The following is a 20837-nucleotide window of genomic DNA, read 5'->3' as shown; positions in this document are numbered from 1 at the left end:
GCGACCTTGCTGTGATTTTGTCTCTGCCACGTTTATTTCCACTGAGCTTTTCTTCTCCTCCTTTCTTCACGTTGCTAAAAATAAATAAATGCGCAGGAATGAGTTGCGATCCTTTATACCGTTCGGACAGGAGCAGGAGAGGCGGCCCGGGCACGCTCAGGTGTAGCCGACCAGGCGTGGGGTGCTGGGAAAGGTCTTGCGCAGGCCCAGGCACTTCTCCTTGTCGATGAAGAGGGTGTTGGCCTTCACCAGCAGGTCGTGCTCCAGCTTGGCCTTGTGCAGGATCAGCAGCTGCAGCGTGTCCTGGGCCTCGCGCAGGCGCAGCTTCAGGGTCTGCAGCGTGTCGTCGATGGTGAAGACCTCGTTCACCAACCTGCAGCGGAGACAGGATGCGGGTCACTCCCCGGTGGGGCCCACCGCCCCCAGCCTGCACCAGTTAATTGTTTTAGCTCCAGCGGTTTCGCAGTCCAGCATCTGTGCCTGGTTTGCACAGATCTAAACACCGAATGAATTCATGCACATGGTGGGTTAGACATGCACGTGGTGGGCACGCCATGAGCGGAGCTGGCTGGAGCCAGGGGTCAGACTAGATGGCCCGGGAGGCCCCTCCTGACCCGCTCTGTTCCTGTGAATTCTGTGACTGCACGAACTTGCTTTGAGATAATGGCTGGAGGGCTCCAGTCACACACCTGCCTTTATAAGGGCCAAACGACCTGGCATATAAAGACCCAAGTTTGATATTGTCACTTTTTAGCTTGAAGAAAAAGTGCCAAGCACAACCTGAGACCTTAAAACAATGTTGTATCGCTGCAGTTTTGAATACCGTTTTGCTCTGCAGCTTTTTAGCTCTGTTCTCCGTTGCAGTTGATCTGGCTCTGGGGTTTATTTCCTTGCTCCTCGTTCCGGTTTTATTTTATTGCCCTGTTTGTTGATTGTATGTGCCGTGCCGCAAAGGGAGCGAGGCCCAGAGAACTTTTGTTATGGGACACATGTGGAAAATCTAAATAAATAGAATAAAGCCATCGAGAAGGACCCACTCCGACACACACGGACTGGGCCCCCGCGCCTATTTGACCCTTGCCCCTCCTCGCATGCCCTTCATAGCCTCTTCATGCAGCACGGTTCGACCCACATGCCGCTGGGGCCTGACTGGCAGCCGCTCTCTGCCGTGGGGCACTGGGACCTCCCGGCTGCTCCTCCTGGGCTGCGAGGAGGGCCAAAGAGACCCGAAGCTGCAGGCCGTCCTGTCGCAAATCCTCTTTGATCCTGAGCCAAAGCCGCCGGCTAAATAGCTGCCGGCCACGTCATCCGCTTCCCACCCACCGCGGCGAAGGCAGGTGCGCTCGGCAAGGCAAGGACGACCGTTCCCTCCAGAGGACCCCTTGCCGAGTCTCCCCCACCCGCCAGCAGAATCCGGGGGCCGTTACGCAGACCACCAGCATCCCCAAAAAGGAAGCAGAGGGGCTCCTCGGCGAGAGCGGGGAAGGCACACTGCCCCTCGGAGGGCTGAAAGAAGCAGAGGAGCCGAGGCAGCAGGCGTCGGGCAGGGACCCGGCTGCCATGGAGGGGCACATCCGTCTGGCGCAGCGGGGGGGGGGGGGCCGCCAACGCAGCTCTCGGCGCTCCCTCGAACGAGCCACCGCGTGGCACGGAGGTCAGCCAGTGGGTGGGCGGCAGCCGGCCCTGCTCCTCGCCCACGGGCACCTGCGATGCCAACAGGGTCACACCGTCCCAACCACAGGGCCCAGGCAGGGACGGGGAAGTGCATTTCCCCCGGCAACCCGGATTGGGGCCGGTGGGGTGGCGAGCGCTCGTCGCCGTGCAACTGCGTAGCTCAGAGGCAGCGTGGGGTAAGGGTCACAGCGTCGGCCGGGACGAGCCAGGGTCAAACCCCCACGTGCTCACGCAGCCCAGCAAGAGACCCCGGACCAGCGGCCGGCGGGCTCTGGGCTGCCTTGCCCTCTTTGGAGGAGAAAAGGCAGAAGATTGATCGCTCGCTCGCTCGAATACTTGGAGGAAAATGACCTGGATCTCCCACAACGCACGGGGAACAGTTGTCCCAGAAAGGCGCCCGTCAGCAAGAAATGCAGGCAAGCAGATAATTGCATTTCTTGGGCTCTGGCCCATGAAGTCCCTCTCCTTCTGGCGCAGTGGCCTTTAGCTATGAAAAGGCGTCTTTTATCCCTCTCCTCTCCTCTCCTCTCCAGAAAGAAGCCCTGATTAACGCAAGACCGTTAAGCGGCCCTCGGGCCCCGATTCTCCCCTTTCACTGGGCTCCTAACGTGCCGAGCAGGGCCAGTGCCGAGGGCAGCGGGCATGGGGGGCCGTGCCCGGGCCCGCACCCCTTCAGCCTCGACTGCCACTCACCCCGGCCTGCGCAACGGTGGCCGTGCGGACAGGAGCAGCGGGTGCCGCTGGGGACAGATCCCCCCAGTCCCGCTTCTTGCTCAGCAGCCGGCCAGTGGCCGCAGGACACCCGGGCCAGGCAAGGCGGCAGAGCCTCGAGGAGGAGCAGAGGCGGGCGGTGGCGACGGAAGGGCCCACCAGCGGCCCTTGGCCAAGGCCCTCCAATCCCGGCCGGCCAAGGGCAATCCCGACGGGAAGCCGTGCCGAGCGCCCCCCGCTCCCGAGCGCCCCGTGGGCCGGGGCATTCCCAGCCGCGCACTCGCTGCCCTAAATGCCTCGAAGAGCCGTTCCTCTTGAACCCGGGTTCACAAGAAGATGGGCAGAGCTTGAGCAACCATGGAAAAGCAAGCAAGAAGGAGCACCGGACTGGCACGGAAACTCATGCAAACAGCCTCAGTAGGCAAATAGGGTGGGGAGCCGCCTCACCCCCAACAGGAGGCGGATCGGAGGACGCAGCTGCACCTGCGGGTCAGAAACACCCACTCCAGGAATACCGCAGCGGACACCTCGGAGAGTAAAAAGCCGCACCTCTCCTTCCAGCTACCTCAGCTGCCCGGGTTAGAGACGCGGCCCCCGCCCGGGAGCGTGGCTTGAACGGAGCAGCAGCCATTTCTGATCATACGTGCGCCATCCGGCCTGTAATAACACTTCAAGAGCACTTCCTTCCTCCGGCTGCATTATCGTCGAGCCCTGACCTGATCCATATTTGTCTTCCTTACGCAATGGGCATCTCACGCCTGCCCCACTGAATCGGTCCTCAAAGGACGTGGGAATAAAACACACAAGGAAACGCATTAGCCCTTTTAATGGCCCGATCTAAGGCCGCGACTGCCGAGATAACACCAGGATAACACCACGCGGGGCATCGCAGCCCCAGGAAGGTGGCCATTAGTTTTACGGCTTTACGGCTCATTGCCGGGACCACACGATTCACGGCCATTTCTGCAGAATGATACCGTGATGACATGGAAGAAAAGAACGAGCGAGCGATTCTGCTGGCTGCTACGTGGAAGCGTAAAGTCCGAAGGACTCAGGAGAGAGCAAGAGCGGATGAACGAAAAGGCGGGTCCAGGAACCGGCTGCCCCCCGGCACAGCAGCAAAGGCCCTCCGACGGGGTAGCGCCTAACGGGGCGGCAGGCGGGGCGGCCGGAGCTCAGCGCTCTTCCCAGCAAAGCGCCCGCCTGGATCTTGCCCGCAGGACCAGCGCTCCAGGGCTGTAACTGGGCACCCCCCCGCTGCTGGGCGCAGAGCCTCGAGCAAGCATGGGTGCGTCTCACCCTTGAGAGCCAGAGCGGGTCGTGAATAAGAGCACGGGACTGGGGCTCGGGGGGCCAGGAGTTCTCGTCCCCCTCCGCCATGGGGCTCACAGGCTGTGGGACCTCCGGCCGGGGGATTCCCCGTGCCCTCTTCCTTTCCCCTCCCCACTGACTGTGCGCCGGCTCCCCGCAGCCGCTGCGGGGCGTCCCCCATCTAACAGGTGGGCAGAGCGCACGCCGCCCTCAAAGGCATTTGTCCCTCCTCTGCCCCCTCCCCCCCGCCTCTCTGAAACAGCGCCTGGCCCTTGTGTGCGGCTCTGCACCCACAGCGGCACTTGGGGGGCGGGGGGGGGGCCCACGCACTTGAACTGCGGCACGTCGCGGCACAGCTCCATGTTGGGGCGCCAGGTTCTCGCCTCGAGCCGGGTCTGCGCCAGCTTGAGCGGGCACTCCTTGGCCAGGATGGCTCGCTCGAGCAGCATGATGGTGTTCTCCGTCTGGAAGATCTCCTGGAGCGTCTGGAAGGCACAGAGACGGGGCGGCGGCAGCCGTTAGCTCAAGACGGGCCGCCGGCTTTCACCAGGGTCCTTTGAGTCCTCGGTCACAGGCCGGGGGGAAGGATGCCCTGCAGCCCCTCTGCATCCGAAGGGAAGGCTCCGCGCTCCGGGAGGAGCGGCCAGCAGCATCCGGCATCACGCCCCGCCCTCGTGTTGCCGAAAGTCCGCACGGATCCTTGGCCGCCATCCACCCAAGCAAGGCAGCGCCACCTCCCTCCGTGTTGCTCCTAGCGGTGTCCTCGGGATTCACGTGGCGAGGTGCGCAGGGTGTCTCCCCACAGTGAAGGAGCGCAGCGCACGGGTGCCACGTGGCTGGACGCGGCTGGTGGACCCCTCGACAAGCTTCCTCTGTGCTGAGGGTGCAGCGCCCTGTGAATCCGCGGCGGCTGGCGCCCCGGAGGAGGGCTCTGAGCAGGGAGGCGTCAAGGGAGGCCCGACTGGGCACTGGGCAGCGGGACACAGCCCCGCAGGGGCCCGCGGGAAGGGCGGGGGCGTCGCTCCTCCCCTGCACCTGGGCAGTGCCCTGTTGGCTGCCCCTCACCTTGGAGGCGCCCGCAGGGCGGCGGAGGCCGAGGGACGCCCTGCCTGCTTGCCCAGCGCCTTTGCCCCGCGTGGGGCAAGAGGCTGCCGTGATGGGAAAGAAGACAGGGAGCAAGAGCCGCTGGGGGGATCAGGCAGAAGGGGCTCCCTGAGAGGGGTCCCCGGCCTCCCGAGGAACAGGCCAAAAGGAAAACTCTTGGAAAGGAGGGCCCGGGCACTCGCGCAACCCGCTGCCTCCGCAGGGTGCCGCGAGGTGGGGAAGGGCCATTCCCCACCGCGTCGGCCTCGCTCTGGCTCGCGGAGGCACCCCCTGCAGCGCCGGGGGCTGGTGGGCCGCCTGGAGAACACCCGCCGGGTCGTGCCCTGGCGAAGCAACCGACCGAGGCAGCCAGCAGCCTCTTCCTCGTTAGGCCCCGAAACCCAACATTATTTGGACCTCTCTGTGAACGAACGCCGTCAGAAAGCAAACATTCAACTGTCTTCCAACCTTGGCTGGGAGCCGGAATACACGCGGATTTCAGGTCATCCTGACCACTGCACTTACCTCTCCAGCTTGAAAAAGACTCACAGAGAATTAGGAAAAAGGGGTGTGGGAACCCACACCCCCAGGGGCCCCTCTGACCATCTGGCAGATCGGGAGCCTGGGGTCTCGGCCAAGGCACGCACCTCTCCCTGGGGTCTCCCCCCCCCCCCCCGGCTTTCAAGGAACCGGCAGCCCACCTTGGCCAGCTGTGCTTGCAGCTGGTTCTTCGCATCGGCGATTTCGGAGATGCGCGCGTCAAAAGCCAGGTTGGTGTTGGTCCACTGCCGCCACATGTCGTCGGACGTGATCTCCAGCGTGTGGTCCGCCTCGGAGCAGAGGGCGGCCGTGTTGGCCCGCGCGTTCTGCGAGTAGCGAATGTTGCTGTCGCTAAACTTCGCCCATGTCTCAGGGACCGAAACTCTGCAAGGGGTGAGAACTAAATGGCCAAAGCCCCCAAGTTCTGGTGAAGTTAGTCTTGGCCCTCTGTCACCCTTCACCTCGAGCACTTAACCTTTCCTCTGTTTGAATTACATGCATCATAATGTAATTATTTAATCTTGACAAACAGCCATATTTTAAAAAGATTCCATAAATACTTTGTTCGAGGATTGTTCACATGTTGTGCTCAGACTCCAGGCAAGGTACATTTACAGCCTTCCAGAGATTCATAGCATTCCTGAGCTGTCCGTGCTGCCAGGCTGGAGCAGGGCCAATCCCAGACTGCACCCATCCTCCTCGAAGGTCGGCTTAGGAGGGGCAGCAAGGGACGGGGCCTTCTCGGTGGTTGGCCCCTCTCCTGAACGGCAGCGGGGAAAGCATTGCAGACTGTTTTCCAATATTTGGCTCCGCAGGGGATTTTCAAGGAGTTAATCCTGCGGAAGTTCTGCGGCTCTGAGGTGCGTTTCTTTGAAAGGCCTGGAGGTTTACCCTGGAGAACTGGCCCGACTTCCTGAGGTTTCGTGTCTGGGCTTGTTCTGAGTCCCCATGTATGGCATTACTTGCAATACAAACAGATTACTGCTCTTACGTTCCATCAATTTTTTCTACTCCGTGGTAGTAGTTGATGCTGTCCAACGTGTTCCTCAGGTTATAGCACTTCTCGTCAATGAAATGGGCTGAGTTTTTGTCACCGAGATCCCGCTCCAGGGCGTGCTGCGCATCTCTGTTTATGCTGCAAAGAACAAGGGTTTCTGTGACGCCGGCGTCTTTACAGTTTTGCGGTGCTCTTCCTGCATGTTAAAGGACAGCAGCAACCAGAGCCTGAAAAACGTACTTTCCCCGTTTGCAAACCCCGAGCACAAGTGGCGAATTTTGGCCTAGAGCCGTGCGGCGCGAACAAAACATCTCCAGAACAAGCCCGAAGCGTCTCGCGAGGCGGCCGGCTTGGCAGCGCTCCCGTGGGCCTCCCACTCCGCTCGGCAGGAGAACAAGCGCACGCTCTGTGGACGCTGGCACACGGGCAGTGTCTCGCTTGGCCTAGTCCTAGCTGAAAAGTGAATAAGTACAGGAAGAGTTCCCCCTCCTGGCACGGCCTGGCACGACTTCACCTGTTGAACTTCTGCCTGCTAGTACAGTCCAGGCAGCCCTGTCCCCGAAACAACCTCCCAACGCCCACTAGGACCAACAATGGGGGTTTTCTGGCCGTTGCAGACTTTTCCATTCCTGCCTTGGCGGGTTGGGTGTGATTTCCTGGGTAATGTTATATATTTTGGGTACATTCCAGGTGGCCGGAGACCAAGTCAGGTCAACGTGCTGTTATTCTCTGGCCGCCGTTCCAGGGAGGGCAACTTCTCGGAGGAGACTTCTCCGCGGAGAGTCCGAGGAGCTTTCACGGTACCTGCTCCGTCACAGGGACAGACTCAACGCCTCTAAACCCGGCATTGCATTTTTTAACACTTACTTGATTTGATGTTCTATCCTCTCTGCAAATTGTCTCATTTTCTCTTGGCAGGCTTTGATCAAATCCACCTCCTGCAAAAGAGCAGGCACACCTGTCAGTAATCCTACCAAACTGGGAGCGAAATGCCGTCTGTCCATCCGTTGCAGGATTTCCGGCTTCTCTGCAGCTGCACAAACAGCAGGGCGCAAAGTTACCCTGGCAGAAGCGTTGGTGGACGGGACCTGCCCCTGAACTCTCACAGGAGAGTCATGTGCCGCCGTTAAGCCGCGACAAGACCCTGCGGTGCCTGGGGCCTGTCCACACTGCCCATGCATTATGCCTCCCGCTCGGCCGTTTATGGGCTCTTCCGGCCACTTCTTCATAAGCAAGCACAACACTGATCGGATTTAAGTACCCTTCAGGATGAAAAAGGAAGAAACCTTTTAAGGGCGCAATCCTATGCGTGTTATTCGGAAAAGTCCTACAGCTGGGGAACTCTGGGCACCGCAGGTGTTCTTAAGGCCTCGACACACATTTATTTATTTATTTATATTGCGATTGATATCCTGCCTTTTTCCTACAAAGGGCTCAAGGCAGCTTACATCCTCCTCCTCCTCCATCTCATCCCCACAACAACAACCCTGTGAGGCAGGCTGGGCTGAGCGTCCGTGACTGGCCCAAAGCCCCCCAGTGGGCTCCATGGCCGAGCGGGGACTCGAACCCGGATCGCCCGAGTCCCAGCCCCACGCTCTTCACCACTGCGCCACACTGGCTGTCCATGGGATTTCCGCATGGGATTTGGGGCCCTGAACCCTTCGCAAGGCCAGGAAGCCCGCTACCTGTATGAGGTTCTTCTCCACATCGTCATGGACTAAGTCGATCCCCATCCGTTTCTCGCGGTTGTACAGACATTCCAGGGCTACCTGCAGGCCAGTGAAAAATTTGCATCAAGTGGTGGGTTTTCAAAAACAAGGGAGGGAGTTGTTCTCTCACTTGGTGTAAGTGCAAGAAAATGGTTTCAGACAGACCTGGGACTGGTTGATAACATATTACCGAGCGAGATGAATGCATAGCCGTGCAGAGAGTCATTCTGGCTAAGGGGGGGTGGGGGGGATTAATAAATAAATACAATTGCAGGCTATTTGTTGCTATGACCCAGGGATTGAAGTGAGGGGGCATTTTCCGTCAAACAGATGGCAGCTCTGGGCAGGTTCTGTCCCGTCTAGGGCAGCCGAGGGACCTTTGAGGAATTCCATATTCAGGAAATCCACCGACTGCGCATCCGAGACAAAGACACAGCAAGTCAATGCTAAGTTATCTGTGAAGTTCACGCTTACTGTCCTTATACAGTTCTTGGGTCCAAAAGAAGGGAACGATCCATTTTTAAATTAGTATTTTGAGAGAAAGTGCATATTTGGGAAGAATGTACTTTGAAAATATGTGTGCAAGTGTGTTTTTAGCTTTAAGTTTTTATGGTACAGATTTCACTGGGAGCTTGGATCCCACGAGGGAAGCAGCTGCCTAAGTTGAGCGGAGGCAGTTTGAAGACCGTCCGATTCGGTCAGGACGAGCAAGGCAAGCTACCGGCACAGTCACAGCAGGCTCCAAGGAACAGCAGTCAGCACCCCAGAGAGCTGCTATTGTACACTACTGTTAGAGCTATAGAAAGATGTTGTCTCAGCAAAGAGCCGGAGCCCTCTGAAGCCTTACGGAACCCGGCAGAAACGCACCTCCCAGTGGTTCTTCACCTCCCGGACAAGCTACCTGCAAAGGGGCTTTGGCTGATTCCAAAGCCTCACACTCACGTCTGTGGAGCAGGAGAACCTACGGAGACTGACGACGATGAGGGGAGAGTCATATCCTCAAGTCCGTGGATAGGGATGGAGTGAGTGATACAGACCTTCTCCCAAGTGGGGTGGTGATTCAGGGTTCCAAACCTGAACCCTCTGGGTGGCTTCTGGATGCAGGGAAGGAGCTTTGGTGTCATCCAGGCGGCTGCCATCGTAGGCCGAGAACTGGACCAGAGGGGCGTTTGGCCTGATGCAGCAGAACCCTCCTTCTCGTGTTGAAATGCACATTGCAGTTCCTTGTGAGTATGAAGCAGACTACATTTCGCTCCCGTTCTGGCATTTACTCTCGGTGGATCTCCGCATCCAAGGTCAAACAAGTCCAGTATGTATTTAGGAGTTTTACTGTTGCTCCATCTTTCCTCCCCAACTTAATACGTCCCCTCCGAAGCTCCCCTTTTCTTGCCTAAGGCCCCGCTGCTCACCCTATTCACTGGGACTCCAGCATTCCATCCACGGCATGGGGAGGGCAGGCTGCCCTGCCACCACTCGAGGGGGAGCCTGGCCTTCCCACCTGGCCCCCAGTTACGCACATCCAGGGCCCGGCCACACCGGCCTTGCAGGGAGAAAGATGCATTGATCAAGTTTCGGGAGACTGCAAGGCTTTCCCCGGTAATCGCAGCAGATGGTGCTAAGTCATGAACTTGGAGGAGACAAAAGAATTCCTGTGCTGGCTCTTTTCCAACGAACTGCATGAATCGCTGCTGATTTGAAGAGGGAAGCTAGCATGCCACCTCACGGCCCATCTCCGACTCGCAGCAAAGCTGGACTGTTGATTCCCCCAGTGGCTCCATTCCCCCTCCAACTTTTTGCCAACAGTATCCAGTACTCTTTCTTTTGGCACTTAAGGGAGTGATTGATTAATTCGCCTGTATATTACATTTCTATACGGCCCAATAGCCAAAGTTCTCTGGCTGGGTCACAACAATTTAAAAGAAGCACACAATATAAAATACAAGAGAACCATTTTTAAGATTGCTGTATAAAAGAAAGGCAAATACTGAACTAAAAATCTAGCAGTTGTGCAAAGATTTAAAGTGCAGTACTGAATTTAAAGCGATATGAAACTGAAATTCCTAGGAAAGTTCCTGGGAAAATGAGTATTTGCAGAACCAGACAGACCTCCCTGGGAAGCTCACTCTGCAGTCTGGGTCCCACGACCGGATTTCGGCTTGCCACCATGATCATACTTGTATGCAAAGTATACCAAGTATCGGGATAAAAGAAATAAGTCATAAATAATGCTCCATAGGCTTCCAGACGAGCTGCCTGGAATTCTGAGGATACTAGAATGTGGGTTTCGGTCCGGGGTGTTTTGAAATGGCACCAGCTCTCCTTGGTGGAAACGGCTGGGGAGGAGGGCAGCGGGGCAACCCGCTCCCCGCATCCCAGGACAGCTCAGAGGGGGGCCAGGCGCACCGTCCACCAAAAGAACGAGAAGGTGCCGCCCGGGCCAAGCCGAGCCGAGCCCACCTGCAGCGGCCCCTGGGCTTCGTCCGCAGCACACTCCAGGCGCCGCTTGGTCGTGTCGAGCGCACGGGTGTCCGTCAGGAGCCGCTCGAGCTCGTAGGCCAGCTCGGACCTCCAGAAATCGATGTCGGCCAGCCGCTGCCCGAGGCTCTTCCTGGATTCCTCCTGCTGCTGCCGCGTCTCCTGCTCCTTGTCCTGCATCAGCCGCAGCGAGTCGGCGTTCAGCCGGCCCCCCCAGTGGCGGTACGCCTCTGAGCCCTTGATCTGCGCGGCGTTTGCCTTGTGCCAGTCGTGGGGGCTGTAGCGTGCGTACAGGGCCGCCCTCACCGAGGGCAGGATGGGGACGGGGCGCAGCGGGGCGCTCAGGCGCCCCACCCCCTCGTCCTTGGGGCGGAAGGAGGAGACCTTGTAGAACAAGCTGGGTCTCCAGGAGTTCAGGTAGCGGTACCCCGGCAGGTAATAGGACTGGTAGCTGTCCTGGCTCAGGCTGGTGGGCGCCACCTCCGGGAGCAGGCAGCTCTTCCGGGGCCCGCAGTAGGCGGCCGTCTGCGTGGTGCCGAGGAACTCCATCGGGAGCAGCAAGCCGTCGCCAGCCGTCCCTGTAGGTCAGCCCAGGTGAGCAGCCCAGGTGAGCAGCCCCACGGCAGTCTCCCCTGGCCCCCGTCGCAGCTGCTGGCCCGGGCACTGTGATGCTGATGGTGTCACAGAAGATGCCCAGGGTGCCAGGACCCCAGGAAGGGGGTCCTGCCGGGCTCACTCCTCCAGCCAGTTTCTGGGGGAGCGCCGCGGGGGGACAGGGGTCTGTGTGCGGACACTCAGAGAGAAACAGCCGGCCCAGCCGGGAGCAAGGGCGGGCGCTTGCCACCAGCGAGGTCACACCGTGCCTGGAAGCGTGGCTGACGAACCCAAACAACCCCCCGCAAGTTAAAATATTTCCTGAGCCGGCGCAACTGGAAGAAGCAGCCCCGCCGTTGGAGCGTGCCCGCAGCCCGCAGCCTCTCCAGTGCAATCCCGCATGAGGTCAGGCAACCCGCAACGTGCCCCGGAGGGCGTGCCGGGAGCTGTGGATCGCTTTTCCTGTCTAACCTTGTGCAAGACTGCACCCTAGCCTGCCCTATAATTTGGGGAGAAAGATCCGGAAATGCCGATTTTAGGCATGTCTTCTTTGCCTTGGCTCTCCCCGAGTGTGCCACCCAACCAGTGTACTTTGTGGTTTCCAAACTGGTTTTAATGTGTGTGTTGTGTTAATCGTACGTGTTGTGCGATTTCTTTCATATTAAGCATTTTAATCATTTCTGCGTGGATCTGGCCATGCGTTTCAGTGCTGTTCATTTTCTCCTAGACAGCTTAGAGATGTTGCTAAACACGGGCAGCAGGATATAAAAGCTATCTGACAGGTCGAATGAGCAAGCGGCACTGCCTCTGCCGGCCCATTCGGAGGAAGTGGCCATCCGCTCAACAACTGCTCTAGATCCTGCGCGAACAAGCCCAGCTGCATCGCCTGCCGCCCTTTGGCGCAATCCTCCGCAACCAGTTGAGCGGGAATTTCTAATTTCTTAGCAAAGAAATTAGAATGCTCAGAAGGAAGAAAAGGCCTACAATTCCCAGCATGCCCCAGGAAACCTGAGCGTTGCAGGACTAGTCTTCCTGTTTAAATTGTGTCGGACGCGCTCTTATTTTTCGACCTTGCATGCTTCGATAAGAAGAAAGCCCACGGCCCCAGCATGCCCCAGACTGTAGGCCTGATTGCGGGGAGCGACCCCGGCTCTGCGCGCTCCAGCGTCTTCCGCGCGCTTCTTCGGCACAGAGGACTTTTATACATGCATATGTGACACAAGAGTTTTCCCTCCCGAAGGTTCGCGGGAAAAGGGCCTTCCCAAGAGTCACGTTTCTCTCCCGCACGTGTGAATGGAAGTCTCGTGTCAAGAGACGCGTGTGTCGGCAGAGGAGGCGTGTCGTCAATTCCTTCCGAAAACGAAACCGAGCCCTGCCCGGACCAGTCACGAGCGCGAGCCGCGTCACGTGCCGCGGCGAGGCTCGCTCCACCCACTTCTCCGGAGTGCGCGTGCGCACTCGGAACGCGCCGCGCATCCGCCGCGCACGGCCATTGGCGGAAGTGCGTCACCGGACGAGCGGTGGGGGGCTTGTGTTCCGCTTCCGCCGGAAGCAGCGCCGGGGTTCCGCCGCGGGAGGCCTTTTCGCGGCGCACGCCCGGCCCCTCCGCGCCTGCCGCGCCATGGCGACGGCGGCGAGCGGGCCGCCCCTGCTGGACGCGCCGCCCCACGGTAAGGCCCCGGCCCCGGCCCCCCGCGCCGCCCGCCGCTGACGCGCCGCTAACGCGCCCCTCTCGCTTTCTCGCCCGCCCAGAGTGCCCCGGCGTCGGCAGCGACCAGGCGGGCCAGGCCGACGCTTGCCAGGGATGCCCCAACCGGGCCGTGTGCGCCTCGGGGCGCCTCGCCGGCCCCGACCCAGGTGAGGCCGCCGCGGGCGCTGCTGCTGCGGGGGGCGAGGGGCGTCCCCCGGCGGGGCCCTTCGCGGGGACTCGGCGGTGGGGCGGGGGGGCGACCCCAGGGTCGGGGCCTGCCCGCCGCCCTGGGAGAGGCGCTCGAGGGTGGGATGGGGGCAGACCCGGCTGCTCGGGAGGGGGTGGTCTCGCGGTGGGTGCCCCCCAAGTAGGCTCTCCCCTGGAGTGGGGCGGGTGCTCTCCGGTAGGGGTTGGCTGCGGGAAGGGCCCGGGTGCCCTAGTTGGGAACTGCAGTCCTCGGCGATGCGAGCCTTGCCTTATGGCTGGGCTGGGGGGGGGGGGAGATGGAGCCCCACTGGAAGAAAAGTTGGCAGCTCTGCTGTGGGTGCTGCAGAATTAGAGAGCCGAGGGGCACACCCACAGCCTGGACTGGGAGTTGGCCCCGCACGGTCTGGGGAAAGGGGTTTTTCGTTGCAGCCTCTGTCCTGTGCAAACTGTGTGATTTACGTTCTCCTCTGTGAAGCTGTTGAGGAGATCAAGGAAAAAATGAAAACCGTAAAGCACAAGCTCCTGGTGTTGTCTGGGAAAGGTGGTGTGGGCAAGAGCACGTTCAGCGCTCACCTGGCCCATGGCTTAGCAGAAGAGGAAACCAAGCAGGTGGGTGTGTTTTCCATGCCACTTTTAAGCCCATATCATTCCACTGCAACCTGTGGTGAAGAAGGGGTGCTCAGCTAGCCCCTCCCCAACAGTTTATGTCGCTGCAGTAGATGCTTTGAAGTAAAGTAACCGCTAAAATACTGAGCTTGGTGACATTGCTTTGAAACGGGAGTTTATAACGAACAGTTAATCATTTCCTAATTCTTCTGGACCGCAGTGGTACAATTCCCTTTTTCAGTAGTTCTTCCTTGCGTCTCTTCCTTGCGTCTCTATGAAATTCAAGGCAGCTTGAATTCAACTGTTACCACTAACAACTATAGGTACACCATTTATCAGTGAAGAACTCTTCGTTCAAGTGAAGACCTGTATATGGCCAAAACAGTACCATCCATGCATGAGAAAACACGAAAATCCTGTGGGGGATGGAACAGTAGTCCTGGAAGAGGGCAGGCGGGCATAGTATGCTTTTCCCACTGTGTGGGAAAATTGTGTTCCGGGTTGCCTTTGTTGCAGCCGCTTTCTTTTTTGCTGTCCCCAGGTGGCTGTGCTGGACATTGACATCTGTGGTCCCTCCATCCCGAAAATCTTGGGCATAGAAGGGGAGCAGGTATGGCTTCATAGCTGTGGGGGTAACACTTTGTGATACTGCCCAACTGGGTATTTCCTTTGTAGGACTCGAAATGCTGTTGGTCCGTAAAAGTGAGACGCTTCAGCTGAGGAAATGTGGAGACGTCTTCCAGCTTTGCCTCCGTGTTTCTGTTAGTATTGCTCAGCTGGTGCAAAGTGACCATTGCTTGGTGCTAAGCCTGAGATGCGCTTAATTAAGATGTGCTTTATAAGTTCCTGTAAAGCACTAAAAGCAAAACATGTGGGGAAACAGTTAACAGAAGTTCAAGAAAGATTGCTGAATCCTAGATAAAGCAGCTCCTGCTAAAATGAGAGAATGCTGTTAATGCTTGAAGGAAAAAGGATTTGTGTTTGTCTCACTGGAATTGATTGTGATCATTCCTCTTCCCTGTTATGGCAAAGTTGTGTAACCGCCTGGGTTTATTGTCATTTGTCAGGTCTATTATACATGTATGATCACATGTCTTATTTCAGTAGTGTTCTGTAAAAAAAAAATGTCACAGTATCACAAACTGAAGGCAAAAGCAGAAGATTGTGATGCTACTAGGTAACTGCAATCTGTTTGCTTCTACATGGACTTCAACTTTCTGAAACGTTCGACTTTTCAGGTTCATCGAAGTGGTTCTGGCTGGTCACCAGTGGTAAGTTGTCCATTTCAACACATCTTTGTGTGTGTCCCCTTCCTGTTTCATGGAGGCAGTTATGCTTTCCAGAGGGGAAATCTAGTCCCTGCAGTCTTACCAAAGCACAGAGCTTCACCTGTATTAAAATGTATCTGATGCTGAGTTATTCTGCATTCCCTACTGGGTGTCAGGAAAATAAGTCAAAATAAAATGGCCAAGATCACACTCCCCTTACACAAATCCATGGTGCAACCACACTTAGAACATTCTGGTCACCATACAAAAAAAGATGTTGTGGAGCTGGGAAAAACGCACAGAAGGATGGCTAAAATGCTTGGGTTGCTAGAACAGTTTCCTATATGAGGAACAGTTGCAACTTGTAGAATTAGCTTGGGAAAGAGGCACGAGAGCCATGGAAAAAGTGTAGGAGTTTGCATCGTGTAGCGAGAGTGGGCAGGGAGACGCTTTGTTCCCTCTCCCAGAACACTGGAACCTGGCGGGGTAATTCCACGAAGATCCAAGGATCCAAGGCAGATGAAGGGGAGGACTTGGTCACACAACATTTTGTGGGATTGGGGATTTTATTCCTGAATTAAGGAGTGATGGACAAGGCAGAGACTGAGCCCCAAGACCCATCAAAGAGGGTCTTGGAGGCAGATCCTGACTCGGCAGAGGGGTCAGAATCTACAGCCGAACACCCAGGCCGGTGGACCCAAGGATGAGCCACGCAGCTGTCCAGGAAGTTCTAGGTTCTTCAGGAAAGTTTAGTGAGTGCACGAATGGGGAGGGTGGTGTGCTGCTGGCCGTTGTGCTCTGCTCCTGCGTGCGGTTTGCCTGTGCGAAAAGTTTGCTGGACTAGACAGACGTTTGGCCTGACCCAGCTGGGATCTTAAATTGGGCGCAGTGTAAGAACATGTATCTCTCTGCAATAGATTTAATTTCAAACCCTAGAAGTTGTGAGGCCACTGTGGCGTCATGCATAATCACTTACGATTTTGTACTCCTCCTCTCGTTCTGCCTGACCTGTGCCTGTTTGTCTTTTAGTACGTTGAAGAAAACCTAGGTGTGATGTCAGTGGGCTTCTTGCTCAGCAGTCCTGATGATGCTGTTATTTGGAGAGGACCCAAGAAGAATGGTTTGTGTCTTATAATGATGCATTTTAACTAAGGCACAAGCTGCCCTGGTTGTTGTTGTTGTTGTGTGTACGTTCGCTAACAGCTTCAGAGCTTGATACCAGCTAACAGCATTGGTGGCGTTTTCTCTTGTGGCTTGGCCATATGGAGAAGGCGGGAGACGGATTGGGACTGTTGCAGAGCAAAGCCGCGCCTGCTGCGTGCACGTCCTGACAGCTCACAGCAGGGGGCAACCTGGGGTTCCTGCTCACCTTGTTAGTTTTCTGTCTTTTGTCATTGCTGTTGTTTGCTGTAATTATGCATCTTTCAAGACTGCCTTGCAAAAGTGCTCCTATGGAAAAGTTTTAACGTTGAAGCTAAAGCTTCTTCTAACCGGGAATCAGAGTCGGTCTCCCATGTCAGTGTGAAGGCCTCTGCCTTGGAGGCAGTGGGGGTCCCGCTTCAGCGTCCTGCATTTTCTGCACGTCTGGCGGACAGTGGGGACTCTCAGCTCCAAACCGAGAGTACAGCTCTCGGCCGCCTCTGCTTGCCCCGTGGCCGCCCCCCCTTGCGGTTCTCGTCCAGATCCTGGAAAGCTTAGCGTTCTTTCCGGAATAAGATCTGTGTATGAATGTGCTGCTCTGAACCGCATGGCAAAACTGAGCTCCGTTTTTGTTTGAACTGCTGTGGGGGGCGGCCCATCCATGCTCAAACCTCGAACGGAGGAGCCAGGAGTCGGGCGTGAGTCCTGATTTTGCTGTGAGCTGTGAAAGTGGTCATTGCTTGACGATGGGGTTCGGGCGGTGGCGATTCAGTGTCAATGCTTCCACCACACATGTCCTGTGTCAGGAATGATTAAGCAGTTTCTTCGTGACGTGGACTGGGGTGACGTGGACTACCTCATTGTCGACACACCTCCGGGGACTTCGGACGAGCACCTGTCAGTGGTGCAGTATCTCGATGCCGCTGGCGTGGACGGGGCAGTGATCATCACCACCCCGCAGGTAAGGGGCCGGAAAGCGCGTGTGACACAAATCCAAAGCTGCTTCATTCGTCATGTCCAAGAACCAGGCGCATTCAGTCTCTGACGTGCGGGTGGGCACCCGGCATGCGAAGGAGCTGGATCCAGGTTCATACGTACAATGGATCGTTCCCCAGGGTGCCGGCTGCAAAGGCTGGGGTGGCTTAGAGCACAGGATCCCATGCCAGGTTGCGCCCTGGCTGCGTCATACCCTGACGCACTGCTGCCCCGGCTCCGAAGCATATCCTGATTGAAAGCACGCAGCCTTTTCTGTTGGTTCTCAAGAGTCCAGCCAAAAGGTTGCACAGGTGAAGAGGAGGGCAAGGAGAAAAACCCGTGCCGGAAATGTTAGGGAGCGGTGTGGAGAGGGGATTTGAAAAGGGCTGCTGGCCAGGGGTTGGGGGGAGCTCCAGCGGAGGCGGGTGGGGGGGTCACGTTCAGGTGGGGAGAGCTCTAGGCTCGGCCCGTGAGCAGGTGGGGAGGGTTGCAGAAGGATTCTGGAGAGTTCTGCCGGCATTCGAAACCTGGGGCACTTAAGCATTTTTGGCCAGGCCAAAGGCGTTCTAGCTTCCCCGTTTTCCATCTGTGTGTTTGGAAGGGTTGGATGTGAAGCGCTTCCCAGCGACCACGGGGCCCCACGCTGACATTCTATCGGGCTCTCGCATGTTCTTTTTAACTAGGAAGTGGCTCTTCAGGATGTGCGAAAAGAAATAAACTTCTGCCACAAGGTGAAGCTGCCGATCGTGGGGGTCGTTGAAAATATGAGCAGCTTCGTATGCCCCAAATGCAAGGTGAGGTTTCACGGATACCTTTAACGCGCCACAATCCTTAGGCAGAGCTGCAACACTGCTTCGATGCGGTGCCGCCTTGCCCCAGTCAAAACGTCTTGCTCCCGTATCTGACGTGGGTTCCAGGCCACGGTGAAGGGCCCACCGCTGGCAAGCCACCCGCGTTCTCTGAGCTGCTCCTCGTCCCCGTTAGCTCTGCAGCCTGCACTCCATGCCGAAGCTTGTGCGCCTGAGCAGGCTGGCCGTGATCAGGGCCACCTCCTGTTCTGGCCCGACCCAACACTTGGGCAGCACTGGAGCGCCGGGTGATTAGAATTGCTCCCGGATAATTGCACCGGAGTGCCGGTTGTAATCCGCTGGTGCTTCCTCCTGGCAGCAAGATGCTCACGACTTTGGAGGAAGGGCTTGGTTTCTGTTTGCCCAGGGCCATGTGTAACGCTGCCTGCCTTTTACAGAAAGAGTCCCAGATATTCCCCCCAACCACCGGAGGCGCAGAGGCGATGTGCCGTTCCTTCAACGTGCCTTTCCTGGGGAAGGTGCCTCTGGACCCTCTCATAGGTAACGTCACCTGTCGGGGCTCTTTGTGCGTCTGCTCGTCTCGCGCTCTGTGGTGTGACCTGCTCGCAGACTTGGCACGAGACGGTGCAGTCTGGCAGGAACGGTGCCTTAACCGGCTTCGTCAGAGCGGGAAGGGAAGAGGGCCTGAGCATCCGAAAGCCTGGCATTCCTATCCTTTGGCTGGGCTTGGCTCAGCTCTTCTTTCCCTCGCCCCTTGCAGGAAAAAGCTGTGATGAGGGACACTCGTTCTTGGCCGAAGCACCCAATTCTCCAGTGACGATATCCTACCGGAATATCATCCGCAGTAAGTTCAGCTTCCTGGAACGAGCTGGCAGCAGCTCAGTTTCGTACTCTCCATATTTAAGCTACACCCAAGCGTGTCACAGCCTGGGGGGTGGGGGGGGCCTGCAGCCCTCTTGCTGTGACTCCAGGTTTCAAAAGGTTTTTCTCTAGTCTGCGTTCACATCATGCAGATACGGAGTTCCCACAGAAAGGCAGCGTGTGAATTGTTTGCATCAGATGAAGTAATAAAGCTGGCTCAGTTCTCGGGGCCGAACGGCTGTCCCGAGTCCGGGCAGCATTCACACCGCCGCTGTTCTGAATCGAGCCAGAAGACGGTGCCGGGCTGTCGCTTCTGTTCCTGTCACATCTCGTGAAGGGGTGCTGGCTTTGGGGTGCTGAGGCCGTTTGCAGAGAACAGCGTGCGTTAGTCTGCCACTGGGGGGCGCACTCCACCATGAAGAGCGCCACATGGGGCTCGTTCGCACGGGAGCCTCGTTAGCCCGGCGGACCGTGCCTGGCCTCCCAGACAAAATGGCAGCACTGCATTTCACCTCGCCGTGTCTCTCTCTGCAGAAATCCAAGATTACTGCTGCCAGCGCCACCCACGAGAAGACAGTAACACTTGAGCAGCCAGTGGGACTCGGGGGAATCATGGGGAAGCGCTGATCGCCTGATGCTAGCCTGCGCAGGAGTAATATCCAGCCTTTACCTTGCAAATAAATGTGTTTGCGTACTTAGCCCTGGCCTGAGTGGTCTGTTTAGGGTAAGGCCTGGGATGCTTGTGTCTTTCAGAGCAGACGCGGTCCTTGCCGCAAGGGGCACGGCTTCCCGGTCGCTCCAGGGTTGCCTCCGCTGGCGAAACAGACAGGCAGAGACAGGTAGGGGTGACTTTAATGAGAAATGCGCACATCTCCTTCCATGTCACTTCCCCGTGCTTGCTTCTAGCCGCTCCGGTTCTGTTCTTCAGGTGGGCCGACGGTGTTCCGTGTTGATGCCACAGGCCCCCTTTGGCTCTCGCTGCCTCTCTAGAAAGGACGCGGAACAACACAATAGTCCTCTGAGAAAGAATGAGCCCGCGAGCACGCTTCTGCGTGTGTTGCATGCAGTGGGCAGCGTTTCTCCGTCTGGGTTTCAGTTGGCGCATTTCTGCATGATGAGGCAAAGGCCCCAAGGACAAAACCCGCCCCTCACCCCGTCCCCGGCCGCTTCCCAGGGAAGCAGGTGCAGCAGTCCCTTTGCCCAGTTTACCCAAGACCAGAAAACCCACGGGGCCCCGTATCTCCTTTGCTGGCCACGTAACCAGGCCGAAGTCGGCACTGGGTCCCCCAACATGCAGTGCCACTCAGAGCGGCACAAAGGGAAAGGTGCAACCGGCCCGTGAGGGCGAGAGGCAGCCCGGCTTGCTCAGACGCCCCCGGCAGTTTGCCGAGGCTGCTCGGCCCTGCCGGCAGCGCCCACAAGCCCCGCTCGGGTTTGGTGCGGTTGGCAGAGCTGCAGCGGGAAAGGCTCTGGCCAAGGGCCCTGAGGGCTGCCGGTTGTGGAAGCGAGGAAAGGTTTCAATTCCTCCTTCGCAGCCAGCGCTGGCGGACTTCGTGCTCGGGATGAGCTGGCAGGAGGGGCGTGTTGCCGGTCATGTGCCCTCCCAGGAAGATGGCAGAGCGGTGCCTGGCTGCGCCGGTGGTGATGCCGTTGACGCCCCCGGCCTGCACACAAGGTGTGAACAAACGCCTCGCCGCGCTCAGCTGCTGACGCATCTGGTTTTTTGAAACGGAGCCCGGTTCTTGTTCGTGCGGGGATGGTATTTTCAAACGTGTCCTACCAGCCCTTGTTTCTCATTTCGCTCCTTCAGTGGTTTCGCGTGCCCATCCCCTTCAGAACGGTCTTCGGAAATTCCTCCGGCATCTCCTGCAAGATGAAGCGCTGCCTTGCGTCTTTGCCCTGGCAGTTGGCCTTGGCGGGACTGAGGCCGCCCATGAGCGAGCGGGCGGGTGGGCGGGCGGGCTTTGGCAAGGCTTGCCGATGCATTCGGCTGCCCCTCCACCTCACTGTCCTGCCTTCCTCCTGCGGAGAAGCCGCATCGCTTGATCCCTCCCTCCTCGGCACAGAAGCGTGTTGCTTTTGCTCACTCAGCACCAGCCGCTGCAGCTGTTTCAGACCATTTGTCCCTTTTTGCCCACTCATCCACCCCCCCAGCCAAGATGCAAACCTTTTCACCCCCACGAAGGC

The 20837-nt window shown here is 57.7% G+C and overlaps 3 protein-coding genes across 7 annotated transcripts in view; 1 reads left to right on the top strand and 2 right to left on the bottom strand.

Annotated features, from left to right (window-relative positions):
* Positions 1-4203, bottom strand: part of EMP2 (epithelial membrane protein 2) — a 29200-nt gene extending 24997 nt beyond the window's left edge. The window contains exon 1 of the mRNA XM_044433343.1: positions 4199-4203. The gene's annotated coding sequence lies outside the window, so the exon portion shown is untranslated. The remainder of the gene's footprint in view (positions 1-4198) is intronic.
* TEKT5 (tektin 5) lies at positions 157-11049 on the bottom strand. The gene is made up of 7 exons (XM_044433340.1): positions 10483-11049; positions 8002-8085; positions 7184-7254; positions 6311-6454; positions 5481-5703; positions 4027-4181; positions 157-373 (listed from the first exon to the last, which is right to left on the bottom strand). Exons 1-7 carry the CDS (start codon positions 11047-11049, stop codon positions 157-159), a joined length of 1461 nt encoding a protein of 486 aa, XP_044289275.1.
* A 1641-nt stretch (positions 11050-12690) lies between these two features.
* NUBP1 (nucleotide binding protein 1) overlaps positions 12691-20837 on the top strand; it is a 40933-nt gene continuing 32786 nt past the window's right edge. For 2 of the 5 annotated variants that reach the window (XM_044433338.1, XM_044433337.1), the window contains exons 1-11: positions 12746-12764; positions 12847-12951; positions 13467-13600; positions 14139-14207; positions 14836-14868; positions 15895-15985; positions 16812-16966; positions 17664-17774; positions 18227-18329; positions 18550-18633; positions 19404-19489. In XM_044433338.1, coding sequence (XP_044289273.1) covers positions 13490-13600; positions 14139-14207; positions 14836-14868; positions 15895-15985; positions 16812-16966; positions 17664-17774; positions 18227-18329; positions 18550-18633; positions 19404-19489 — 843 coding nt within the window. In that variant the 5' untranslated portion in view covers positions 12746-12764; positions 12847-12951; positions 13467-13489. Of the gene's footprint in view, positions 12765-12846; positions 12952-13466; positions 13601-14138; positions 14208-14835; positions 14869-15894; positions 15986-16811; positions 16967-17663; positions 17775-18226; positions 18330-18549; positions 18634-19184; positions 19349-19403; positions 19490-20185; positions 20326-20460; positions 20543-20837 lie in introns of those variants that run through there. The other 3 variants (XM_044433336.1, XM_044433339.1, XM_044433333.1) reach the window with 3 other exon arrangements.

Source organism: Varanus komodoensis, unplaced genomic scaffold (assembly GCF_004798865.1).
Source record: "Varanus komodoensis strain SLA01 unplaced genomic scaffold, ASM479886v1 scaffold26, whole genome shotgun sequence".
NCBI classification, from domain to species: domain Eukaryota; kingdom Metazoa; phylum Chordata; class Lepidosauria; order Squamata; family Varanidae; genus Varanus; species Varanus komodoensis.
Note: the sequence above shows the minus strand (reverse complement) of the source record. Positions and strands in the feature narration are given on the sequence as shown.

Bases quoted from the DNA above. Each gene is read 5' to 3' on its own strand.
- TEKT5 (XM_044433340.1), bottom strand. From the start codon at position 11,049: ATGGAGTTCCTCGGCACCACGCAGACGGCCGCCTACTGCGGGCCCCGG. The intron at 7,255-8,001 runs GTAGCGGGCTTC...GCTCTTTTGCAG, and splicing joins TGGAGAAGAACCTCATACAG to GAGGTGGATTTGATCAAAGC. The intron at 5,704-6,310 runs GTAAGAGCAGTA...CACCCCTTGCAG, and splicing joins GTAGAAAAAATTGATGGAAC to AGTTTCGGTCCCTGAGACAT.